The sequence below is a fragment of the Cheilinus undulatus genome, linkage group 15, assembly GCF_018320785.1.
Source record: "Cheilinus undulatus linkage group 15, ASM1832078v1, whole genome shotgun sequence".
Taxonomy (NCBI): domain Eukaryota; kingdom Metazoa; phylum Chordata; class Actinopteri; order Labriformes; family Labridae; genus Cheilinus; species Cheilinus undulatus.
This window is the reverse complement of record NC_054879.1, coordinates 7,223,756-7,249,017: the sequence shown is the minus strand read 5'-3', so window position 1 is coordinate 7,249,017 and position 25,262 is coordinate 7,223,756. Positions and strand designations below refer to the sequence as shown.

General features: G+C 38.4%; 1 protein-coding gene and 1 pseudogene across 2 annotated transcripts in view; one reads left to right on the top strand and one right to left on the bottom strand.

The window, feature by feature from the left end:
* Positions 1-10,409, top strand: part of LOC121522840 (transmembrane protein 163-like) — a 143,500-nt gene extending 133,091 nt beyond the window's left edge. For both annotated transcript variants that reach the window (XM_041807506.1, XM_041807505.1), the window contains exons 6-8: positions 4,294-4,405; positions 8,702-8,843; positions 9,226-10,409. In XM_041807506.1, coding sequence (XP_041663440.1) covers positions 4,294-4,405; positions 8,702-8,843; positions 9,226-9,286 — 315 coding nt within the window. In that variant the 3' untranslated portion in view covers positions 9,287-10,409. The remainder of the gene's footprint in view (positions 1-4,293; positions 4,406-8,701; positions 8,844-9,225) is intronic.
* Positions 10,410-20,021: 9,612 nt separating this feature from the next.
* LOC121522591 overlaps positions 20,022-25,262 on the bottom strand; it is a 34,651-nt pseudogene continuing 29,410 nt past the window's right edge.

Sequence of the window (25,262 nt, the reverse complement as noted above, 5' to 3'; positions counted from 1 at the left end):
CTGGCTGCTAAGCTCGGCTTAATTTGTAGTTTCAGGAGGGAACAGGATAGATTTGTATATTTTTACCTCTCATTTCTCTTTATTCTCCACCTCTTTCACCTTTTTCTTATTTTTTATGTCCCATACATCCATATCCAATCCGTATTTCCCTCCTCTCTCATCATTATCCCTGTCTCTCTCTGCAACCTTTACCTACAAACTCACCTGTCTGCCTCCATTACCACGACTCTTTTCTTTGCTTTGTTGTTTTCAGATTCTTGTATTTGTTATTCAGAGTGTCTCTGCCTGTATTCACCTTTTGGCTTCTTTTGGCAGAAACAAGCTCTTTCACTCAGGTCTTCATCAAACAGCAGTCAGAGGTGATTTATCATACCAGCAGTGATCTGTTTGCGCGCTCTCTGTTTGTGTTTGCAGAGGAGCGAGAGTGGCTGAAAGCTGCAGAAGTTAATGATAAAAATAGAACATTATAGAAAAAGGGAGGCAGAATCTTGGGTTTTTGAATTGGATGTTTGACGGTGTCATCGACTGAACTTGTGTCTTTTATTTTAGAAGGATTTCCTGTCCTGATATAAACTGACCTGCGGCAGCACAGTGTTGATACTGTAAAGTGTTGTTACCTCAGGGAACAGGGCTGTAAAATCACATCAAGTGGACAGAGAGGGTGAAGAAAATCAGGAATCCTGATTCCTATCACGTCCTGGGTTGCTGCTGTCATGGCAGGCTGTCTCTGTCGAGTACCTGATTAAACACAGAGACCTGAGATTGGCTCTAGCTGTCTCTGGGCTGGATGCAGACAGGACAACAAACACTGATGCAACAAACACATGCAGCACATGCATTTGAATGCACCTACAGGCCACTCAGTTTAACATTTTCGGTTCTCAGATCTTGCTCAGATGTTTCCTTCAATACAAAAAATCTCTGCAAAGGAACACAAGCTCTTTGGCCTTTCGTAGCCTATTGCAAACATAATATATGTGCACAATGTAAAGGTACTTAAACCTGAGGCACTAATGCCAGGTAGCAGTCAGCCATAAGGGAAATTCAGCTTCAGGAGGGGCTTGGAGTTCTGGGGCTACCTCTGAGACGGCCAAAGCAACCCCAAACACAGCTAAGACATTCATTTATTTGTTTTGCGTCCATACTATTCTGGTAAACAGAAATTAAAGGGGTGCAGAAAATTAATATAGAAAGACCGTAGAAATTTTAATGGCGCAACAGCTGGCTGGGAGTGAGGCCAGAATATTTAAAGCTCATTCTGCTGACTGGCTGCAGTAAATGTCATAAGCCTCACTTCCTCTATGTTAACAGATGGAGAACTATGGAATTAGTTTCCTAACATTTGTGATTGCTATTTATAACCATGATAATTTTATCTTTGTGAGCTGTGTGTTTTCAGTAGTTATTTGATGTAATGCCATTGGTAATAGCTCTTTTGAAGAATATCCTGGCGTCCTCCAGGATTCTTTAATGAACCTGAAAAGTAGAGGACAGGTGAGAGAAAACATAATAAAAGAAAAAACATGGTCTAGTCCTCAGTGGAGCTTTGCTGCATGTCATAATCCACTCTTCCATTCAGACATCCCACATTATTCATTGGTCTATAAATGAAAGCATTTAGCACTAAAAAGCTTAGTAGAAAGACATTCAGCAGCAGCCAGCTCTCTTCTGCTTACACATTGGTAGAGCTGAGTGTTTTTGCACATTGAAACAGTATAATTAAAATTAAGCAAGCAAGGTTAGAGGCCTGAAAAGGGCTCATAAAGATGTCTCCCTCTGAGATAAATCATCCAGGCAGCAACACAGGTTAGCTAAAGAGAGGAACAACAACATATAAACATTTTCATTGGATCCACAATGTGCTACATGTTTAGGTCACATTCATGACCTTTATAAATACTTTTTGAATAAAGATAATGTAGTCCTGCGATTGACTGTCGACCAGTCCAGGGTTTACCCCACCTCACGCCCAGTGACAGCTGGGATAGGCTCCTTTCAGAAAATGTGTGCTGAAATAAACCGTTCTCAGATTTTCCCTTCATGATGTCATGTGGGGAGTTAGCCCCGTCTCCAGGTTTGGTTGGCCCCACCTGCATGGAAGACAGTTCCACGCTCCTCTCCTGATCCTCCTCTCAGCTGGCAGCTGAGAGCCACATCCATTTCCGTAGAGGGGCGGAGTCAAACAGCTCATTAACAATTAAACCCACAGACACAGAAACAGCTCATTCTGAGCAGGGCTGAAACAAAAATCCAATACTGGAGTGTTTTTTCAGCAACAAACTTCACAGGCATGTTTTGGAGACCTCTGAGAAACAACAATCCTCACACATTTCCTAAAACTTCAAAGAAATTGCTTCAAATTTCTATGAAAATTCTTAACATGTTTTAAAGCATCTCTGTTATGACCCTGGGTCATAGTTTTGTGCTGTTTCTGTTTTACTGCACATGTGCAGCTCTGTGTTGTTGAGTGTGTGTGAGTGTGTCTCAGTGGGTGTGTCTAGGTTATCAGGTGGCTGTGGCTGATTGGGTCATTGAAGAGGAAGGTGCTGCTGATGATTGGATCCAGCCACTCCTCCAGCCTTTAAATCTAAGCTGCAGTCTGCTCTCCCCTTCACCAGCCACATCCAAAGAAGCCAGCAGCTCTGTGTGACCTGAGGCTTTAGCTTTATTGAATGTGTGATCTGTGTGATTTGATGACTTAGTGCTTAGTTTGCGATTGTTAGCGGCTAAAACTCTTGTGAGAATATTTGGGTTTAAATTCAGCTCTTTGCAACAGTTAGAAGCCTTTATTTATGCTCTTTGTGCTTCTCAAATCAAGACCAATAAAACTGCTGCTTTAATTTTGCTGAACTTGTACCTGGCTTCCTTGGGAGTGGGATGAGTGGGGCCACAGATTGTGTGAAGTCCAGGTTCACCTCGGCTGGGACGTAACAATCCCCTAAAATATCACAAAATTCTTTCAGAATATTCCCCAAATGTTTCAGGGGAACTTTTTCAAATGCATTCTCATAAAATATAACCCCAAATCCATGTAAATTCCTGAAAATTTGCAATCAAAATGCCCAAAATTGCAACACAAATCCCCCTTCCCAAATTTACAACTGAATTTCATTAAAATGACCCCTGAAAATCCTAACAAACTCCCTGAGATTTCCATGAAGATTCTTAAAATTTTGATGTGCACCCCTGTCTCTTAGATTCTCAATCAAATTCCCCAAAATGTCTGAACAAATTCCCCAAATCTCCATGAGAATACCTACAATTTTAATCTAATACTCCTGACAAAAAAATCAAAATATCAAATTTAAAAAAAAAATGCAAATATTGTTTCCAAATATCCATGAAAATGCCTGAAAATATCCAAATACCTAAAGAATATATAAAAAGTCCAAAATTTCCATTAAAATTCTTGAACAATTTAAAGCACATTTTAACAACATTTCAAGCAAATTACTTAAACTTCAGTAAACATTCTGCACCATTTTCACAAAAATTCTTATAGCAGAAATTATGACTATATTCTAGGAAAGCCAAGATTTAATGTTGGTAGATGCAGGGTCTTAGGAGGGTGGGTGGTTATAGCTGTGTAAGTAGAACCATCCTTCAATTGGCTTTAACATTTGGAAAACTGAATAATGATAATAATATTAATGATGATGACAGATGTAAGGCTGATTAGTTGTTGTAGCTGGAGTCAGGTGGGTTCACAACAGCAGGTCGTCTGCTGATCCAGAGGAATCAGGACTAGAACATGAAGATTCACAGCGGGGGATTTACAGTAATATGATATGAATGAAGACAGTGAGAGTGAGGAGGGGAGGGAGCTCAGTGTGCCATGACCCCCGGCAGTCTAAGCCTATAGAGTCCTGAACAATAGTTAAAGAGGACGAAGAAAAAGGTGAAGTCTGTGAGAAATGAAGCTGATTTCTTTCATTTTAGTGTCCCAAGCTTCTCTTTTTCTCTCTCCTTGCCCTGTTGGGCCAATTAAATCTGAAAAAGAGACACTCTGAGGCCAAGTTCTGCTGTGTGCTCAGTCCGTGTGAGGCTGGATCTGACCTTTACGTCACTTCTGTACGACCTTGGGCTGACGCACCAAGTTGAGCTTGTATGTATTATTAATGGGTGAACTGAAAAAAGCTTTGTGGGTCATTCTGTCTGCCTGCTGATGCTCTCGGTGTCTGCTGTACAAAAAACATGTGTCTAAAAGATTTTTCTTTAGCCTTTTCCTCTTTTTATGATCTGTGTGCCCGATCTACCACAAGCTAACTGCTTTTATCCTCTCATGTTTTTTAGGATGACTTCCTGTACAGTGTGTCTATAGTGAGCGGGTTCACGTGTTCTCTGCTGGCTGTGGCCAAGTTCTGGCTGGGGAGAGTGCTAACTAGCCGAGCGCTCATCACTGACGGTGAGTTACACACATATTCACACATCCTATTTATTTTTAGGCCCAACATAATGAATACAGGAAAACCACAGCAATCTAATTACTCCTGTAAGGCAATAGAGTGGGATAAAACTAACTAAAAATTATTATGAGGAGGAAAATTGGTTTGACTTCAACAGCTTTATTAGCCCATGCTTCAGCTAATTACAGAGAGGCTTATACACTTTTTTATAGCTGGTTTTATTTTGAAACACGACACAAACCAGGGCTGCAAACAGCACTGAAGGGCCCTCCTCTGGGGTGTGTCGCAACTGCAGGAGTGTGGGAATAACTGGGTGCAAGCAACCTGTGCTGTGTGCTGCAGCAGAGCCTGTCAACCCTCCTCAGACAGTTATTTATCCTGTAAAATGAGAGAAAAAAAACAGGACATTACATCTTAGAGATGTCGCTGCTTCCCTGTAGTTGGTGGAACATGAACAAAAACATATAACACACATTTAAAGACACATTTTAATATTTAGATGGGCTACAGCCTAATCATATGAGATTTGATACGGTGACTTCCTGTGACATGGTGAGACAACTTATTGCATGCCAATAAATAAATTGGCACAATCGTGTCACTTCTTTTGCCAATAGGCGGTGCCACAGCAAAACTAACCTTTGACCATGTAGCGGGGCAGGCCTTGATCCTACATGTAAAATTTGAAGGCACACAGATGTTTGGCATGCGAGTTGCACATACTTCCTGTCAAATTGGTGAGATACTGAAATACATGCCATCGCCTGTGAGACGTCTTTCGACTAAACACATCTGTGTTGTGGCCAGTTGAGGCCTTTCTTTCAAAATCAGGGCTCAATAGGTTAAGCACAATAAGAGGAATAAAGATATGATCCATTTGTGTCACTTCCTGTTGCCAGCAGGGGGCTCTTTTATTAGATGTCTGCATGTGAGCGTGTTCAGTGTTATACTGCTGTCTTGCAGATAGGTATAGGCAGATATGATAGGTCAAAGTCATTAGGCACCATCAAAAATGGCTTAATTTGAAACTGAGATGAAGCTGGTCAACTTCCTGTTGAGATTTGGACATGGGTGCAAAAGGCTGTTTTGTAGGTCTTATGATAACCCATATGCAGACCAAAAATCAAAAGCCTGCTGAATGGTGCACAAGGGTTTAATACTTTAACTGGAAATTTAAAAAAAATCACAGCTGGAAATGTTCAATTGCCAGGAGGGGGCGCTGTAATAAAGTGATGATAATGATGTATGAATGTATTGAGGATGAATGCATGGTCACCCCTGTGATGTCTGGTGATGACTGACATAAGCATTAAAAATTATAAGGCGTTTCTGGTTACCTTTACTGCAATGTACAAAAAAGTACTTGAAGTTTGGGCCCCAGATTTGGCCCCGCTCTTTGTCTAACACAGTTTACACAATTTAAGACATCCAGGTTGTCTAATATTAACAAAAACATTTTGAAGTCAACTGGATGAAATCCCTTGGACTACTTCATTAAAATATGATACTGCAAATCACCCAAATTTGACCTTCAGCTGTTTGCAGTGCACTTCCTGTATATTTTAGAGGATGGCCCTTAAAAAGACTTCTTTTCATCTAATCAATCACAGTGGCCTCCATAAATCTCAAATGGAAGAAGTTCGGCAGGACCAGGACTCTTCCAAGGGCTGGTCATCTGGCCAAACTAAGCAATCAGAGGAGAAAGACCTGAGCTAAGAGAGGATACCAAGAATCTGATGGTCACACTGACTGAGTCCTAGAGATCCTGTGTAAAGATAGGACAAACTCCCAGAAGGACAACCATCACTGCAATCCTCCACTAGTCTGGGCTTTATGGCAGAGTGGCTAGACAGAAGCTCCTCCTCAGTGCAAAACACTCAAACACACAGATGGAGTGTTTTGCAAACTCAAGCCCAGATCAGTGGAGCCTGCAGTGATGGTTGTCCTTCGGGAACTTTGTCCCAGGGTTTCTGGAACTCAGTACCCTAACCCTAAACAGAAACTGGATTTCGTTTTGAATGATTTAGTGGGTACTTCTATTCTGAATGAGACAGCATCTCAGACAAACAGTCTGTGAGGCTGTCAGAGATGTACAGTCTGCAACCAGACCACTCTTGTTTTTCAGGGTACTCACCATAACATGACAACACGTAATTATGGTGTAAAAACTACCCTCTATTCTAATAAGCAGTGTATTTAATTTTAAGCTAATTTCCCTCATAAAAACATGTATAAGTATGGGCTTATTATTACTAACAAATGTTCCTGTTAAAGGATAATCAGTGGATAGCTAGTCTAATTTGACTTGTATGTGCTGTAGTGTAGTTTATTTTACTTCAAAACAATACATCATTATTTGTTTTATATTATTCTGCAAAGTCAAACTATAAATGTCTATCAAATGTGCAATACTTTAAAGTGAAAGGTCTTCCCATTAAATGTAATTAGGTATAAAAATATAAATACAAATCTAATAATAGTAATATAAAGGGAACAGAATTTCAAAGCATTATTTTTAAAACCTTAAAACTGAGTAGGCCTATAATATGTGTGTGTATTTCTTTGTGAGAGAAAGTTGCTGACAAAACTGAAATGAGAGAACTAACAGGTTATGACCCCACTGGTTTGCCGTAGACACATGCTTCTGTGCACAAATCTCAGCACACAAACACTGCACTCCTCACACTGCTATTCCCAGGTCTCAGAACACACGGGGCATCAATCCAATAAACCTGAGGTTGCTGTTCTTGGAGCCTGGATTTATTTCCCACAAGACTATACACTTACTGCAGGCGGGCAAATAACCCTGTGTGCTGGCTTTCACACAAGGAAAATGTAATTATAAAATAACATCAACAGCTTTACAGTGCAGCCCAGATACAGGAGGTGTAGCCAACAATTACTTTGGCTGTGGCCGCTCATATCTGGAGTAAGAAAAGACTTTCACTCATGTAAATGTTTATCATCTGTCTTGGTAAAAGCTTTGTTCGAAAGAGTCACACATTGAAGGTTGTATGAGTTTCTTTTGTGCTGAGATTTTTGGACAGGGTGGATCCCACTCTGATTTTTGTAAGGCATGTTAGCTGATACAGGTAGCAGTCAATTAGTTTAGCATTAAAACTAGCATGGAAAAATAGTGATACTGGGTCCTAGCATCCATTCAGGGTGCTGCACAAGCTGAGATAGTTCCAATGTAGGATTTAGTTTCAGCTCAACTTTAGCATAGTTGAAAAGTCCTCCATAAAATACACGTGTCATGGTGTACCATGGTCTGTTCAGAGGCATATGATGCAGCATGGTAACAATTTATTAACATGAAAAAAATGCTTTTAACTGATTATGAAATGACATTAAACCATCATGTCTTTAACAATGTCTTGGTTAGATTGGACTGTTAGGAGGAGTCATAAACCTTTATGGTGCAAACAAACAATGACCCAACCTAGCCACCCTGGGAGCCGGACTTTCAGAGGAACTAATATAAACATTTTGGTCTAATTAACCAATGACTGTCAAATATTTTTATTTTCTTTCAAATCTGTGCAGTTTTTAGCCTTTAGCATTGGGATTACCTATAAGGCACCTAGCCACAAGAGAGCAACTGAGAAATTGTAACTTTTTCCTGGGGCTGTTGTGCTGCCCATCACTAGGTTTGATGCTAACATGCTGTGTTTTTATTGGTGCAAAATCTGTATGAGTAACAGGTCTTTGATGTTGATTCAGGGATGCAGGGATATTGTACTCTCAAAGACCCTGATGTGGAAAGCTGAAACATTTTCTTTATTTGGTTTAATTCAGGGGGCTGAATGGAAAGCTTTGGGGGGCCGTAGACCACCAGTTGATGATCAGTGATTTGGATCATAACTTAAGACCTAAATTACACAAAGCTAGTGCAACAGACCTGTGAATTTATGGCATCATAGCAGCCAGCAAAAAAAAGGCCAAGGCCATTGTAAATTTATAACTGTCTTTCAAAAGATGAAAACATTGAGACAAAACATGTAAGAAAAAAATTGCAGTATTGGGGTTGAAAAAATATGCAGTTAGATTATTTTCCCAAATCATTCAGCCCTAATGTGTATACATGTTTGCCCTCTTTCACATTCATATTCAAAATAAAAATGTTCAATTCGACAAACAGATCATGTTCAATTATATCCACCAGTTGCACTACAAAAACATCTATTGGTAGATCATTTTCATGAATGGAATGTGTTTAAGTTTAGGCCTCTACTCAAATCAGTCAGAAGCATAATTCAGATATAAACTTGACCTTTCAAATTTTCTGTTTTCAGGGTTTAACTCTCTGGTTGGCGCCATCATGGGATTTTCCATTCTGATCAGTGCTGAAGTCTTCAAGCATGATACCGACGTCTGGTTTCTGGATGGGATCATTGGAGTTCTAATTGGACTGACCATTTTGGCATACGGCTTCAAGTAAGAGATAACATCTACATCAGTGGTTCTCAACTGGTCTAGCCTCAGGACCCATCAGCACCTCTTTAGTGAGAAATTGTGACTGAGATTTCCAACACATTTAATGATAAACAATGTAGTTTTATTTTATGATGGGAAAAACAGAGGCAGAATAGGAGAAACATTGTTATAATGTAATGTATACATTTTTGATTGTTTTCTAGATATAGCAAGAAATTAAGTCATTATCACAGGAAAATAGGTTGAAATCTTTAAAAAACCAATTTTCTTGTTAAAACTGAAGAACTCTCAGGTCTCAGTTGAGAGCCACTGGTCCTTGTGTTTTAACCCATGATTCCCACCTTTGTTATTTAACCCCTGATGCCTGTTTCTGTCTCCCCAGACTCCTGAAAGATATGGTGCCCCGTGTGAGGCAGACGAGGAACTACGAACGTTTTGAATGAGAGACTCAAAGGGGGTTTAAACACACATCCACACACCTGGCTGCCTCCTACTATCTGCCCTACTCTCTCTGTCTTTCATGCACCCTTAAATATACATTTCACCTACAACTGCAGTACATACAGACACGAAATGCTGACGTTCCTCTACATTTACATGTGCTGTATATACTGTACATAGTACATGCATACACTCAGACAAAGGCAAACCGAAACACACAGAGACTCTGAGGGGAAAGAGCATGAATGAAGACCACTTCTCAGAAAGAGAGTATTCTCACATCTTGTTTATGAACCCAACGTTTAAAAAAATTAACCCAGAATAAGGAAAAGAATGAGCACTGAGATGCTTGTCAGCCAAAAAAGCTGCTTTAATTTCATCCAAGACATAGAGTAGTTGCTTTTAAGATTACACCATTTTATACAGTTTTACAGAGCAAGAGAGTGCAGGAAATTGACCTGTCCATGCGCTTTTATAGAGACAGGACTTAATGGGTGACAGTAAAAAAACGAATGTATGGTGTATATTTACTGTAAAATCTGGAATACAAGTCACATCAGTATATAAGGCACAATGTTCCCCAGAGAGAAAAAAGTTTCAACTGGCTCCAGCATGAATATTTCCCAAATTAGTATCATGTGAAGAGCTGTTTAAGAAACTGAAAGATTGGCTCTTACTACTGAGCTGAGTAAAATAATCTGGATCTCTAAAAAGAACAGCAATGTGTCCTTCCAAATGAGCACATGGATATAAATACAGCCAGGCTTTTGTGTGATCATTCCTCTTGATTACCCCTTTTTTATCACTCAGTCATGGTCAATATAATTTGACCAATTTGATATAATACTCCCCCCATCCAGTCAGTATTTAGTCAGTGTCAGGTTGCACAGGTACCAGGCCTGAACAATCCTTTTCAAGTCCAGCTACAAATTCTCTATTGGATTGAGATCTGAGCTTTGTCTCGGCCACTCCAGAACATTCACCTTATCGTCTTTAAACCATTACTGTATAGCTTTCACTGTATGCATCAGGTCATGATCTTGCTGGAAACTGAATCTTCTCCCAAGCCGTAGTTCTCTTGCAGACTTGATAAGATTGCCCTCCAGAATTTTTCTATATTTTGCTGCATTCGTATTACCCTCTACCTTTACAAGCCTCCCAGGGCTGACTGCCTAGAAGCATCCCCACAGCACGATGCTGCCACCGCTGTGCTTCACAGTGGAGGTGGTGTGTTAGTGGTTGTGTGCAGTATTTGGTGTCCACCAAAGATAGCGTGTTGTCTGATGGCTAAAAAGCACCATCCTGGTCTCATCAGAGCCATGGAGTCTGAGGACAGCCTGATATGATATGATGGATTTAACTGAACTCAGGAGGAAGTTCAGTGCCTTGGAATTTTTTTGTATCCATCCCCTGACTTAAATTTTCAAGAAGCTTCTCTCTGAGTTGCTTGGGGTGTTCTTTTGTCTCCATGGTAGCCAGGAATACTGATTAACCAGTGACTGACTTTCAGAAACAGGTGTTACTCTACAATCACTTGAGACACATTCACTGCACTCTAATTGCAAGACTACTAGCATCAATTTGCTGGACCTCTGTTAAATTAGGTCAGTCACTTTAAAGGGGATGTATATTTATGAAATCACTTATTTTACCTTGCATATTTTTGTTTACTTGAAATTACTTCGTGGAAATCTGTTTTCACTTTGACATTAACAAGGTTTTTTTTGTAATTTTTTTTTGTCAAAAAGCCAAATTATATTGACCATGATTGATTTATAAAAATTTATTAAAATGGTAAAACATCAAAGGGGGAGAATACTTTTTTATAGGCACTGTAGACTGTAAACAGATGAAGGCATCTCTGACCACCTCTGTATACAGTCCGTTTTAAGTAAGCTTTAAGGTCTGTCCACATTAAGGACTACCATATAAACAAGTAATTAGTGTAAACTCAAACTCCAGACTGAACACTTAATTTAGATATCTTTTAAAAAGTGTGAAACAAGTTAAAGTGTCCCTCTTCTTATAAGACAAAGAGGAGCTCATGCCCAACCTCACCAGCCTCCTCCCTTCAGAGCAGCCTTTATTCATCCTAATTTACAAATGCTATACCGAGCCAAAGTACACAGTCTTTCTCCAGAAGGTGAAAAGCATCAGCAAACAGTGAGGGCAAGCTTTAAATAAGAATCTACAAGCAAGACATAAATGCAATATAGAGCATAGAAGGAACTGAGGAAATGCAGTGATAAAACAATGTGCACACTTAATACTGAATTACTTTGGCATCTTTATGTAATGTACCCAAGCACAAATAGAAAACTTACTGCTGACAGTCTAGCACAGGATTGTTATTATAACATAACATAACTTTACATATGTTTCATTGCCATAAACAGACTACCCACATATCTGTTGATATGTTTACATGCACACACAGCGTTGTCTGTTAATTTCTGATATCATCAGAATGTTTTGTTTTATACTTGAAACTTTGTTTGACAAAGTCAAAAAAAGCAGAATATAGCTTATAATTACAAATAGAAAATCTAGTATTGTATAAGTGCAACATAGAGAAAAACACATGCATATTTATTTTGTCTTTGTCGTCACACCTTTTTAGGTTGAGATAATAATTACCGTAGATTTCTCTGTAGAAGAGCTTCATTTATTTATACATAATTTGCTATTATTCTGTAATTTACCATTGTCAAAGTTTTGTTCCAAGTCCAGATGTGGTATTTATTATTCATACAAAAGCTGTTTTACTCTTATTTTCCTCATTACCACTGTGTTTCTCACAAAGTTAAGATAAAAAAGCACAATGACAGAGAAAAAGCAAACAATGGGAAGATGGAGTCCATTATTTATCGTTTGAGGCAATGTTTTTATCTTTCTGTCTGCCTACCTGCTTATCACCCCTTTGTTCTGCATGTATCCTGTTGTTATCATTCATCATAATGTGCAATGAACAGAATGTAAATACAATCCACTCAGTCTGTAAATATGTTTATTACAATGTTTGGGTAGCAACGAAAAGTCACAAATATAGTCGTAGTACTTCATGGCCGACATAATGGGCTTTTTGGAGTAGACAGCTTATAGTTCAAGTATGGATGACCAGTGTTATATATAGTTCAATATGTTTAATGTATAGTGATTATACTGTACATGTTGTTTTGCATATTACTATAGATTATTGGTGAAATGAAATGACAAGTCTTACTGTAAGTTTTTGCACTGTTAGTGAAATCCTCAGACTGGATGTAGGTGTGATCCGATGGCACTGTCCAAGGCCGCTTTATCTCTCTTTCAATACTCACTGGCCAATCAGCATCAGTATTTTTACTGTTCAAAAAGGAAAGATAAACTTATAAAACACAGCAACTACAAGTAGAACAGAAAATAAAAGTACACATTTTTAAAGAGCATGTAATGAAATTTAAAGGGATAGATGTTTCATTTCCTACAGGAAGATTATAAAGAAAGACGTTTAAAGTTATATTTTGGACTTTTTGAAGCCCGGTTGAAGGAGGTACTTAGTTGTGAGCATTGGGGAATTCTTCACCTTCCTATGTATGGTAGATTTAACATCAAGACTTTGCTGGTAAGTCTATGTAAAAACTACTTCCTCTTTTATGCGTTTAAAGCCCCACCATGGTAGTAAGGCAAGAGTCTGGCCTATGAGGCCTGGTTTGGCACACTGCCCAAGGTGTTAGGATTGTTCCAGAACATCTTTGAGGAGGATCTGACCAACCATGTAGGAATGAGAGCAAAAAAAAAATCCCCAAAAGGTAACTGTCTGTTGCCAGTAGCTTGCAGGACGCCTAACATGGAAGTTAATCTTTGTTCCCTTTGCAGTCAGGGTTTGCACTGAATGCATTTTAACCACTCAGAAGACCTCCCTGCAAACATCAACATAGAGCTTTGGGTGGGACTCTTTTATTAATTCTTCTCCCGTCTGCTCCTACTAACAGGTGCGTCCAATACTGCCCACATCCCGCACAGATTCTGACAATCCAGGTTGAATTCTCAGAATAACAGACCGTGCATTTATGCACCACTTTGAAAAAGTTTCCTTCCTGGATGAAGGAAAATGCACGGTGCCACACATGAATAAGAAAGCAGCCATAGCAATGTCAAAGGAATATTTACAGACCTTATTCACACATCACTTATTTTGTAGTCATACAGGGGTGGAGTTATGGAATTGCTTCCTGATCTCTGGAAAGTTTCTGCATCATAGAAGTGCAGCGTTATTCCATCAACTGTGCAGACAGTAGGCTAATCTTTACTCAATTTATGCCGTGCTGTTACAAACCTCTTTATTACATGCTTAATGCAATAAGGCCAATTTGCGTGGAAAATGGTGTTTTTTCCCCTATAACTGCATAATGGCTCAGCGTCTCCGCGCACCGGTGCGTATTTGCAGTGACTAGTCTAGAACACAATAAGGACAGCACTGAAGCTGTGCCTTTTGTCTTATTTACAAAGTTTTAGTGTATGCTCTTTTTTGTGGAGCATTATACAGCCCACCTGCCATGTGATGCAGGCTATGCGTAAAATGGACTCATATTCAAACGTGTTTACACAGCACCAGCGACAGCGACAAAACAGCAAACCTTGATTTCTCAGTGAATGATTCTAACAGCAACGTGACACATCTCCCTTACTATCTTGTTTGATTTGAGCATGGAAAAGTGTTTAAAAGAGACCCCATCATAATGTTATAATGATCCTCATGATTTGATCATATGTGCCGAACCAAACACTGTTTGACCCAATCAGCGTCATTTGTGGAGAAAGAGGAGGTAGCTGTGGTCAGGGTCTAGATACACTAGCTGTTAGCCATGACTGCCTTCAGTGCACAGATAATCTTGGATGTAGCTACAACATAGCAGCAGTTTTATCAGAACTGGACAATTTTTCTGCATGAATTAAAAAGTAAAAAAAAACAACACTAAAAGCTTTTCATGATGGAAAAGATGTTTCGCTTTTCTGCCAATCTGCTTCGGCATGACTTTTTCAGGGTGGTTAGTTGTGCTGTGAGTAGTTGTATACAATGGCTGCTAGCTCAGACATAGCCACAGCAGCGGTTTTGTCAGAACTGGACTACATTCCTTTATTAAAACAAGAGCAAAGAGCCACACTGGCAGGTTGTCATGACGGAAAAGATGCTTTCGCTCTTCTCATAATCTGCTTTGGCATAGGTTTGCAATTGAAACAGGCAGGGTTTGCTGGTGTATCCAGTGGCAGCTGTAGAAAAGCGGCAATTTAATCGGAACTGGACCACATTTTCTTTTAAAATGAGTACTGAGTCCCACTGAAAGCTTGTGTTGGTAGTGAAGATGTCTTTGCATTCTCCGGCTGGCTTTGGCAGGAATTTTATTTACCTAGGAGCTATGTATTCACACAAAGCTCATTTTGCCTTCTCAATCTTATTGGTCTATCATGAATGTAACAGACAGAATATTCCAAATTTTTTGAAAAGTCTTGCCCATTCCTATGGGAGCTTTCCCAGATAAATGAAGCAGTTTTTGGCGTGTCAGGTTACCACACCACTGGTTACAATAACTAAGTAATCCAAGTATTTCAAGGGATTACTTTGTACCCCCAACAAAGGTTTGATTACCACAATTAGTAATCGAAAACTGCTTTCTCTATGTTTTCCGCAGGAGCGTCTACAAACAGCGGCAGATTTGACTGTTAGGATTAGTGTAGTGCAGGGGTGTCCAAACTTTTTCGACTGTGGGCCACATACAGAAATACTTAAGGATGTTGGGGCCACTTTATTATCTGCAAGGCAAGGTATATGACATTGATTAAGTCAGAAGCAGAATAAAGGAGGAGCTGGAGTGGAAGATTTAATGACTAACAATGTAAACAGACAGTAGTTTCCAGGTTTTCGGGGGTGACAATCAGATTTCAGGGCGCCCTGTTTGGCCCGAGCTACCACTTGCACTGACCCCCGTAATATTACTGGTACTGCTATTTGCTGCTGTAACCTATCAGGGAGTTTGACAACAAGATATTGTTATTTTTTGGTTGCCAATATATTTAATATATATTCAATTTTGTCACAAAAAACACATCGATAAAATTCTTTTTGTCAAGTTGTTTGTTGACAGAATTAGCACAGTAGCACCATCTTGTGCTGAAACTATGAAGTACAGCACAGTCAAGCAAATGATTCATGTTCAAATGTTGGCCATATTGCATTTTATTTCTTGAATTTGCTGCCGGCCAATCAAAATTGGACTGTATTTGGCCCCCAAGCCATAGTTTGGACACCCCTGGTGTAGTGTCTGTGTTGAAAAGTACCTCCTTAAACCCTACTTCAAAACAGCTGAACTATCCCTTTAGAAAGGTGAAATTGTAACGCTACTTTAGGAGCAAAATTACCTTAACATAAGCTTCTAGTTTTCTGAAACTGAGCTCAATTGATTGCCTGATTTTATACATACTCACACTGAGATTTATTAAATTGAAAAGCCTTGACATAGGTCAATTGTAAATACTCTTTAATAGAGCAGATATTGCATTTGCTCGCAGCCTGTAACCAAAAATATACACTGTCATAAAAAAGGTGAAATATAGAGTGCATATGTTGCCACTAGTGACCTGGTTTCTTCCTGTGAGTATGGATTCGGCGTGCCTGAGAGCCCTCTTGTGGACGCAGGTGGCACTACAAGACTTTAAATAAGTATTCAGAGCACTGGATCCACAGAGAGTCTAAATATAGCCCAGTCTATCAGACAACAACAAAGCCTTGGATAGTGATTCTGGCAGGCCGTACATCCTCTGTACACTGTAATTATCAACCTTGGGTTGACATACTGGACAAGCTGCAGAATTATCGATGTTATCTTTAGTTCCATTGTGTAAAGATTAGCTATAAATTGAAGGCGTGAATCAGCTCACACCACTTCAACTCACCAACAGCACACTGATATGTAATGTTTCCCTCCCCTCCCCTTCTCTGATGCATAGAAGACAATCTTTACAAAGACTTTTACTAGCAAAGCACAGTGTTTACATGCTAATAACAACCACAGAAGGCACAGAGCAAACAAAAAGAACTCAGTTACGGTGCGCTTGAATCGCTTTATTGCTTATATTGTTGCTTATGTTGTGGGGAAAAGTTTGATCTTGGAAACAAAATCATTACTACCTCTTTTCATTGTTTGTTTTTGATGCCACCTATTTCTGTGTACATTAATGCTTACAGCCAGGTGCTGCGAGACGCTCTGGCTCCCTCACACTCTTTAGTAATAAGATTTCTTTGGAGCTGTTGTACTTCCCATAAATCACCAGGAAGCTGCAGCAGCTGAATACCAAAAAACAAAATAAAATTCTGTGTTATTTGATGATCACCAGGGCTACAGTTTCAGTTCGTTCTTACATACTGTGGTTTTCTGTTGTCCTATTAAATGTTGCATCTCATGTCCCCTTAAAAACTTTAAGAGGTTTGTGTAAAAAAAGACCACTGGACATGTGTTTGCACAAACAACTCTACTCATCTTCCAGGAGGTTTATTACATTAAATAATATAAATACATTACATTATAATATACTGTTTCAGTAAAAGGCATCATATAGCTTGATGAACTGTGCCAAAACATTCAAAAACATTCTGTGTATCATTCATGTGTTTAGGAAATGTGATTTTTGCCCCAGAAGAGGCATCCAACCATCCTTCATGATTTCAGAATTATGATAGCAATACAAACCTCTTCTCTGTTGCTAAAAGCTTTGCATGGACGTGGAAAGATCCCTTACAGCTTCAGTGCTTACAACTGCATTGCAGCGTCAAACACACATGCACACGAAGACCAAACATCCACAGGAAGATGTAATTGATTTCCAATAAATCTGGCTGTGTAACAGAATGTTTAATCTGTCTGTTTGTACAGTAATGACATCAGTGGTGTTACAGATGATGTAAACATCGTTTATTTATGTAAAAGATACTATCTCTCTTTGTCAAAGAGCAGAGTTTTATTGATTAATAAAGTTTTATCCTGCTTATTCATCAACAATGTCCAGATTTGTTTTTTATTCTGTCATTGATGACGTTCCCATCCCTGAGGTAATGCATTGAAATAGGACATAGATGTCTGCCACAGCTCTCGCTGCTGAACAAACACCAAATGTCTTTTAGCAGCTTCTCATTGATTCAAGCAGAGTAAACAAACTAAGGCCACAATGTGCAGTAATGAGTCCTGAAACCAGGAGTTAGTAGTAGAGATGTTCCAATGCCATTTGTCCCCTGATATTGAGCGTTGTTTTCCAGCTCTGTCGCTTTCTCTCTCAGTTATAAAGAAAAAACGGACTCATGAGCCGGCTGTACGGTGTGTGGTGGAGTTATACAGAGGAAGTGATGTAATTGGGAGCAGGGGCGGGGAGGGGGCAAACCAGGACACAACAATTTTTTGATTTTGTAGAAAAACTGTACAAATGTATGTTTTTTTTTAATGGCACCATTTTCTCACAGGTACACCCCAAGAAGTCTCCTGAGAGGTATCAAGGACAGTTGGAGGGATGGTGTGGCGTTTGAATCAACACAGACAGACAGACAGACAGACGGATGGACAATTATAGCAGTAAAATTTGGACTGGACGGAGATCCACACTGTTTCCTAAAGACACAGTAGATCATTTACAGTGATTTTGTTTACTTCTCCTTACTTAATCTAATCTATAAAGATTAGCTATTCTGTTAGCAAAACTTCAGGGTGTAGCTTATTTTAAAACAAGATTAACATACCTCAGCTATCCTACTTAATCTATTTTTAAATTAACTCCAGTTAAACATTTATTTTACTCATGTGAAAAGATTTGCACGGTACAGCTCTCAACTTTCATAAAAATGTTTAAACTCACTGTTAAAGCATCAAATACATTTAATTTATGAAGCACACCTGGAAAAACGTCAGTATTTAGTTTTAAAATAGAAGTCACGTTAATTTAATTTATTTAACCTGTGATTAATATTGATGGACTTGACAGTTTTATTTTTTATTTTTTAGATTCTGTATATTTCTGGGTATTTTTTGTCTTTATTCATAGTGGAGGACAGTGGATAGAGTCAGAAACAGTTATGAGAGAGTGGGGAAGAGATGTGTGGGAAAGAAGCCATGGGCCGGACTTGAACCTGAGCCTTAACGGCTAGGCCATCTGCACCCAGATAGTTTTTGTTTTGTATTTTCCTATGAAACCAGCCATGTTAATCAGACATTGCTGGGTTATATGTACAGCTATGGCCTAAAACAGTGATTTTCAACTGGCATCAAGACCCATCGCCAGCTCCTTAAACATACTTTACCCTTCTAAGACAAGTTTATATTGGTCCCAGAGGTCCCCAAAACATGCCTGTGAAGTCTGCTGACGAAAAAAAACACTCTAGTATTGGATTTTTGCATGTCTAAAACCCCTCTGTCTCAGCCCTGCTCAGAATGAGCTGTTTCTGTGTCTGTGGCTTTAAATGTTACTGAGCTGTCTGACTCCGCCCCTCTCAGGAAATGTATGTGGCTCTCCTGATCATCCTCTCACCTGGCAGCTAAGTGGAGGATTGAGAGAGGAGCTTTCTTCCAAGCAGGGAAGGCCAACTGGACCTGGGGGCGGTGCTTATTCCCTACATGAGGTCATGAGGGGAAAATCTGAGAACAGCTTGATTCAGCACACATTTTCTGAAAGGTGGAGAAAGTGGGGTTCTGGTATTTTAGGGGAATGTGGACAGGCCAGGGGCACACATTTTTTTTTAGAAAAGCCCAAAAAGGTCATTTTAGCATAACATGTCCACTTTAAGAAAAATTTGGACCCAATTTATTCATGTCCTGCTGCATGCATGTTCTGCTGCATCATTGCAGTAGGACATGCATGCATACCTATTATTTTCTTGTCCCAAGACAACATGGACATTTGGTCATTTCTTGTGGGATTTCCTCATTATCTTGGGAAAATTTTTATATGCCAGGAAAATGAGAGAAATAAGTTGAAATCCTGAGAAAACACCCTGAAGTTAGTCATCATCCCTAAAAAAATCTATGCTTCCAAACATCAAGGACTTTTTGCCACTATATTTTTTCCTGGCAGTGCTGCAGCACTGCTGCTCTGCTTTTGGAGGGCATTGGTTTGGAGAGACCAGTAAGGCTCATTGTTAAGTATTTCTCACTTCCAAATACACTCTCACTTGCTGTGAATCAATTTCACACCTTTGCATCATCATATCAGGTCGTTGCGTGCTCTACTATGTGAAGACAATGTGCACGAGAGCCTGTCAAGGACATGTCACTCCCTTTATCTGCGCTCCATGTTTCAAGGACTGTGAAACACTGTGGAATTTTTCAATTACCGATGGACACCTACAGGCTGAATCCTGACGCCTGGATGAGTGCTCACAAGAGCCCATCTAAAATAGCCTGTATTATCCTGCAGGTGGTGCAGCCAGCCTGCCAGTTAACACTTCAAAAAGTCATGTTCACTTCCCTGACAATATTATGAGTGCAAAGAAATCACCCTGTGAATAATTGGCATGCTAGTTTTGAGCATGGATGTTCAGATATTACCCATAATGGTACTGGGGATTTGCATAAACCTTCCCTCAGAATAGGGCCAAGAGTCAAACCTGGAACCTCCCTGCTGTCAGCTTCTCACATGGCCTGTACTCAGGAGGAGCTTCTCCTTTGATCCCTGAATCGTTCCAAGGTGCAGAGTGAGTTTATGTTTTCCATCCAGCAGTTAGACACATGCCCTGCACAAGGCTATCTGGTCCTTGATGTAGTCTCTACAGGGGCAGATGCGAATCAAAGACCCGTCTGATCTCACGCAGCTGAAGAGAAAGGGATCAGACTGGAATATACAGTGTCTGCTGCTGTTTCTGTTGGTGTAGGCTGGAAACACCAAACTGCTTTCAGACCGCTCTGATGTTTGACAATCTATTTTGTAGCTGAAAAAAAAACAACAGAAAAATGATCAGCTGCTGCATAACAAACTAGGACACCATAAACATGTTTTACAGAAAAATAAATCTGAATATGGATGTGATGGATAACAGACTCCTGTTAAAAATGCTGCTACAGAAATGCTTCTAAAGCATTTTGGCTAGCTCCACAAATCAAACTGATATGGTTACAAAAAAGCTTTGCATGTGATACTGGATACTGTCAATCCAAGTTTTACCTTGAGATCACAGATCTCAACTGTGAGAGCCCATTCAGACTCAGTTTCATTAAGAAGTGGAGAGTTTTTGATAAAAGTTCACAAGACAAACATTTCACACGGAAACTTTTAAACTTTTGATTCAAGTAAAAAAAAAAAGTTTGTTTCCATCCCCAAATGAGTCTAAGAGTGAATTTGCAATTTGTACAACCATGCATAATTATTTTGACTATACAATAACTTAAGATAGTTCTACATGTGTTTGCACATGTATTTTTTAATTCCATCACTGATTAAGATAACCATTGTTGTGATAATATTGTTGTAAAACTCGCAGTATCAAAAAAATGGACAACCTTGTAGAAAGGTGATAACTTTTTTTGCGGTATTTCTTGAAGTTTTCTAGCTCTGCTGTTATTACATTTTGGAGTTTTGGATTTGCAACAGCAGATTGCTTTAATAAACAACTGTGAACAAGGCAGATACAGCTGAAATGTACCCTGCAAAAACATACATTTAGTAGTAGAGTGAATTTGTGTTCTCTGAGCTACCATGCATATTTACTACAGCTATACATCAAATAAAAATACAAATAAAGTCATGTTAAAGAGGAAATTTTGCATGAATATGAAATTTTGACATGATCTTAGACGTGCCTTGGGTGAAAAACATTTAAAAATCCCTGATCTATGGTAACAAAATAGAAGACTTATGAAAATAAATGAATACGTTCCTGACACTTATCCCTTTAAAGCCTGAAAACACAAATTATAGCCAATTTCTAATGAAATCCAAAAAAATCTAAGTTTCCATAAAATTTACCTTTTTTTTTTGTTTTTAAATCTCATTTGATACATTAGGTGTTTTTGGTAAATCATTATCCACCTGAGAGCATTTTTATCATTTATTAGATTGTTTTCAGAAGTTTTTTTTTCAGTCATTTATGATCATTTTGATCAGATAGAGGTATCATAAAAGTATGTATCAAATATGATACAACAGGCTTTATGGGGGTAAGTTGTTTATACATGGAAATAAAGTCACAATTATATTGAATTGAAGTCAGACATTTGTTAATCTAAAGATATAAATGTACATGAATAAAGATATCACTTCATACAATTGTAGTGGTTGATTTACAAGTTAAAAGTCATACATTTATAGAAAAAGTCTAAAATGCATAAAATATAAAGTCCTATATTTATGAAAGAAAAGTTTTACATTTATGGAAATAAAGTTGTAATTTAATGAAATTTAAGATACATGTCAAGAAGATGAAGTCATATATAAATAGAAATACATTGTTTTATTAAACTGAAGTTAACAGGTAAACTTTTGCAAAATGTTCAAGTTGAAGCCTTAAATTAAAGTAAATAAAATCTTAAACTTAATAGATTTTCATTTTACTTTAACTTGATAAAAGTTTACAAAAATACACTTAAAAAGTCATGAGTAAAACGTCGGCGGAGACTAAAGTCAAAAAGTTTTTTGATTATCTCAGCAAGTGGTTCTAAAAGTGGAGGTCAGGATGGCACAACACAGAAAGAGAAGTTCCAAGATGCCGTACACCAAAGACAATTTTACAATGATATGAAACAGAACATGTATCCATTATTGTAATAAATATACACATATTAACAATGAGAGGATAAAACAATAATATTACAAAATGAAGGTAGAAATGTACAAGACAAAACTTGTACACTTTTTACAAGATTAGGTCATAAACATCAAGAATTAAAGTCCTAAATTTCCTTTCTGAAGTTGTAAAGTTATGAGATTTTAGTAAAAAGAAAAAAGCATTAAGTCGCACATTTGCGGGAATAATGTTGTAAATTAAAAAAAGTAAATTTATGTGACTTAAGTTGCAAAGCAGAGTTCAGAACTTATGAGATCAAAATGTATCCATTTATTTTTTTAGGAGATTAAAGTAAAAGAATTACAAGCTTACAGTCCTTAATTGGTTATTGTATAAATATCCAAGATTAAAGTCACAAGGTACAAAAATTAATCATAAAATTAGGATAAAAGTTTTTGATTCATGAGGATAGAGTCAAAAATGGTCTGGAATAAAGTCATAGGAGATTTGAAATGGTGTATTTATCCATTACTGGAAAAAATATATACATATAAAATCTACTAAAATCTAAACTACAAGTACTGTATTCTTCTTAGGGGAACTTTTTGTTCACATAAATAAAAGTAATGTGTAAAAAAAAACATTTAATTATCAGTTTGCTCATGACAGCAGTAATGTAGGGGTCTGTTGCTCTTTAAAGACACACATGGGCATCTCCTATGAGTTAATGAATTTATGCTAAAGTGCTTCAGTCTTTGCAGGGAGATTAATTGCATTCTTGATCGAGCTTTTCTGATGGATGGATGCATGGATGGATGGATGGATGGATGGATGGATGGATGGATGGATGGTTTATTGTCATAAAAACTAAAAACATTCAGAGCATCTCTACAGGCTGCTTAATACACCATAAATACAGTAAGAGACAATAAATATAAACATAAATGCAGTCTTAAAAAAATGGAAAATATAGCATGACCAAGTATGCCTGCATGTTTAGATGGGAGTTCCTCTAAGACAGCGGTTCCCAACCTGGTGTGAGGGTCTGTCTGCTATGGGTCTGTGAAATGGTGTGAGTGGCTGGATTTCTAACATGAACTGGCTTTAAATATGTCTTAGTGACACACCCAAGGATCATCTATGTGTGGGAACACAGTGAATTACTGCATTTCTTTGCCATTCTTATAGATAAGATTAACATAATGTAAATAATTAAAGTGCAAATACATACTTGGCAAGCTTATTGACGCTGTTGAGATGAGGGAAGAATGCAGGTTCACAGATCAGCTTTGAATCCTGGCATGCTTGTTTACATGAAGTGCCTGCCTTTGCCTCCACAACTTGGAGCGCGCTCAGTGGGGGCCAGAAGCCTGGTTTGTCACAGAAATCCTGATAACAGGAAGAAAAATAAGATTCAAAATAGACAAACAAATAACATTTTCATCAGTTTAAATCTTTTCCCAGCAAACCTGTTTTTCAATGAGGATGTTGAGCCTCTGGAGCATCCCTTCACAGGTGAACTCATAGGGTAGGTATGGCTCAATCTGAAATTTAAAGCAAAAACTTCAGTCAATGACATTTTATAAAGAAAACTTTTCCTTTTATATCTATAGAGATTTCTTCTTTATATCCAGCATGCTTTTGTAGAAAGGTATGTGGTGAGTGATGTTTGCATCAAAGGCATCAAATGAAATCTTTTTTTCAGTTTGACACCCCCACCTTAGACAATAAAGGTTTCATTCATTCATAAGAAGAGCTTGTAAGACAAAACAAAAATTATGTATAAATAATAACTGGTTTGTCCTCATTCTTTAATGCTGACAGTCATAAAAGAAGAGGACTTGTTTCACCCTTATCGATTCACACCTTTTACTGTTCAATGTAAAACCTAAAGAGCAAGCAATGCTATTGTATTCCTGGTTGAATATTTACTAATAGTAAATACTATTAGTTGTCAGGTGAATTTCTGAAAAACAAATCAAATATGAAACATTCTCAGTCTTAATTGTTTTTAGGCATTGGGTTAATAGCTGTTTATGATTACCGACAAAGAGGGTACCCACGTTCTGACTGAGGATGGCGGTGAGCGCTCGCTCCACATCTGTGGAGTTGTTCATATCCACCGACCACACATAAGGCTCTCCTATGGCCTCAGCATAAGGATGCTGGGATGTCACCTGCAACATCAAACCACAAACAGTGAAGAAATACAGCTTTATCTAAATTATTAAATGTGCCAGACTTCTTTCATCCCCAATGATGAGAGCAAAGGCTGTCATAAATCTGCAAGCCTGTCTTTTTGTGTGTTCCTGTTTGTTTGACTGAGGTTTTAAAACAAGCACAGCCCCTCACCTCTCTGATGGTGGGCTTTCCCTTGAAGAACTCTGAGTTCAGGCTGCTCTGTGGGGGTTGTAACTTGGGGTTCAGGAAAGCGCAGCCATTGGCTAAGGCCTCCAGCGGGGCAGGGCCTTCATATGGGAAAGACAGTCCAACAAATACCTACAATGAGCAGACATGAAGAAGTTCATGGTTAAAAATGCACCTCTAGCTGGTTACCACAAGATGTCAGCAAACAACCACAAAGACTGGTGATGAATTCAGTTCTGTTCCTACAGTCTGCTGTTACAATATGAAAGACATCCATGGAGGTTTGTCATTAGGAGAAATTTTATTTTGTTTGAACTATTATAAATGCAAGTTACATTTTAAAATTTAACAGCACGACAGACAGGCATACTGTCATTTAGGAAAATTTCATAAATTTTGGAGCATATGCAGGTTCTAATTTCTATATAACCTTTTGATTAGCTGAGCCCCTGAAAACCCAGTAAATGGGCCCTTCACAGTTGAGATGTGTTGATGATATCAGCGCATAAGTGTAGGATCATTAGCATTGGTGCTAGCATCCTGGCTAACAGTTTCCTCATTTTGGAGCTCAAAGGTGTGGTAATCTATTATTGGGTACCGATGTTGGAATTTTTTATTTATGGTACTTTTTAACTAGTTTTACATTTTTCCCCTTTATTGTTGCCTCTTCTCTTTGCCTCTATTGTTTGCCATTTTGGTGCATATATATGTTTTTTGTCATTTTTATCCAGTTGTGCCCTTGATGACCCATTTTTGCCACTTTTTGTATTACCCTTTTTTGCCCATATTTGTTTTTTGTTTATTTTTTGTCCATTTTGAAACATCTTTTTGCAATTTTTTGTCTATTTTAGCCACCTTTTGTCATCGTTTGCCCT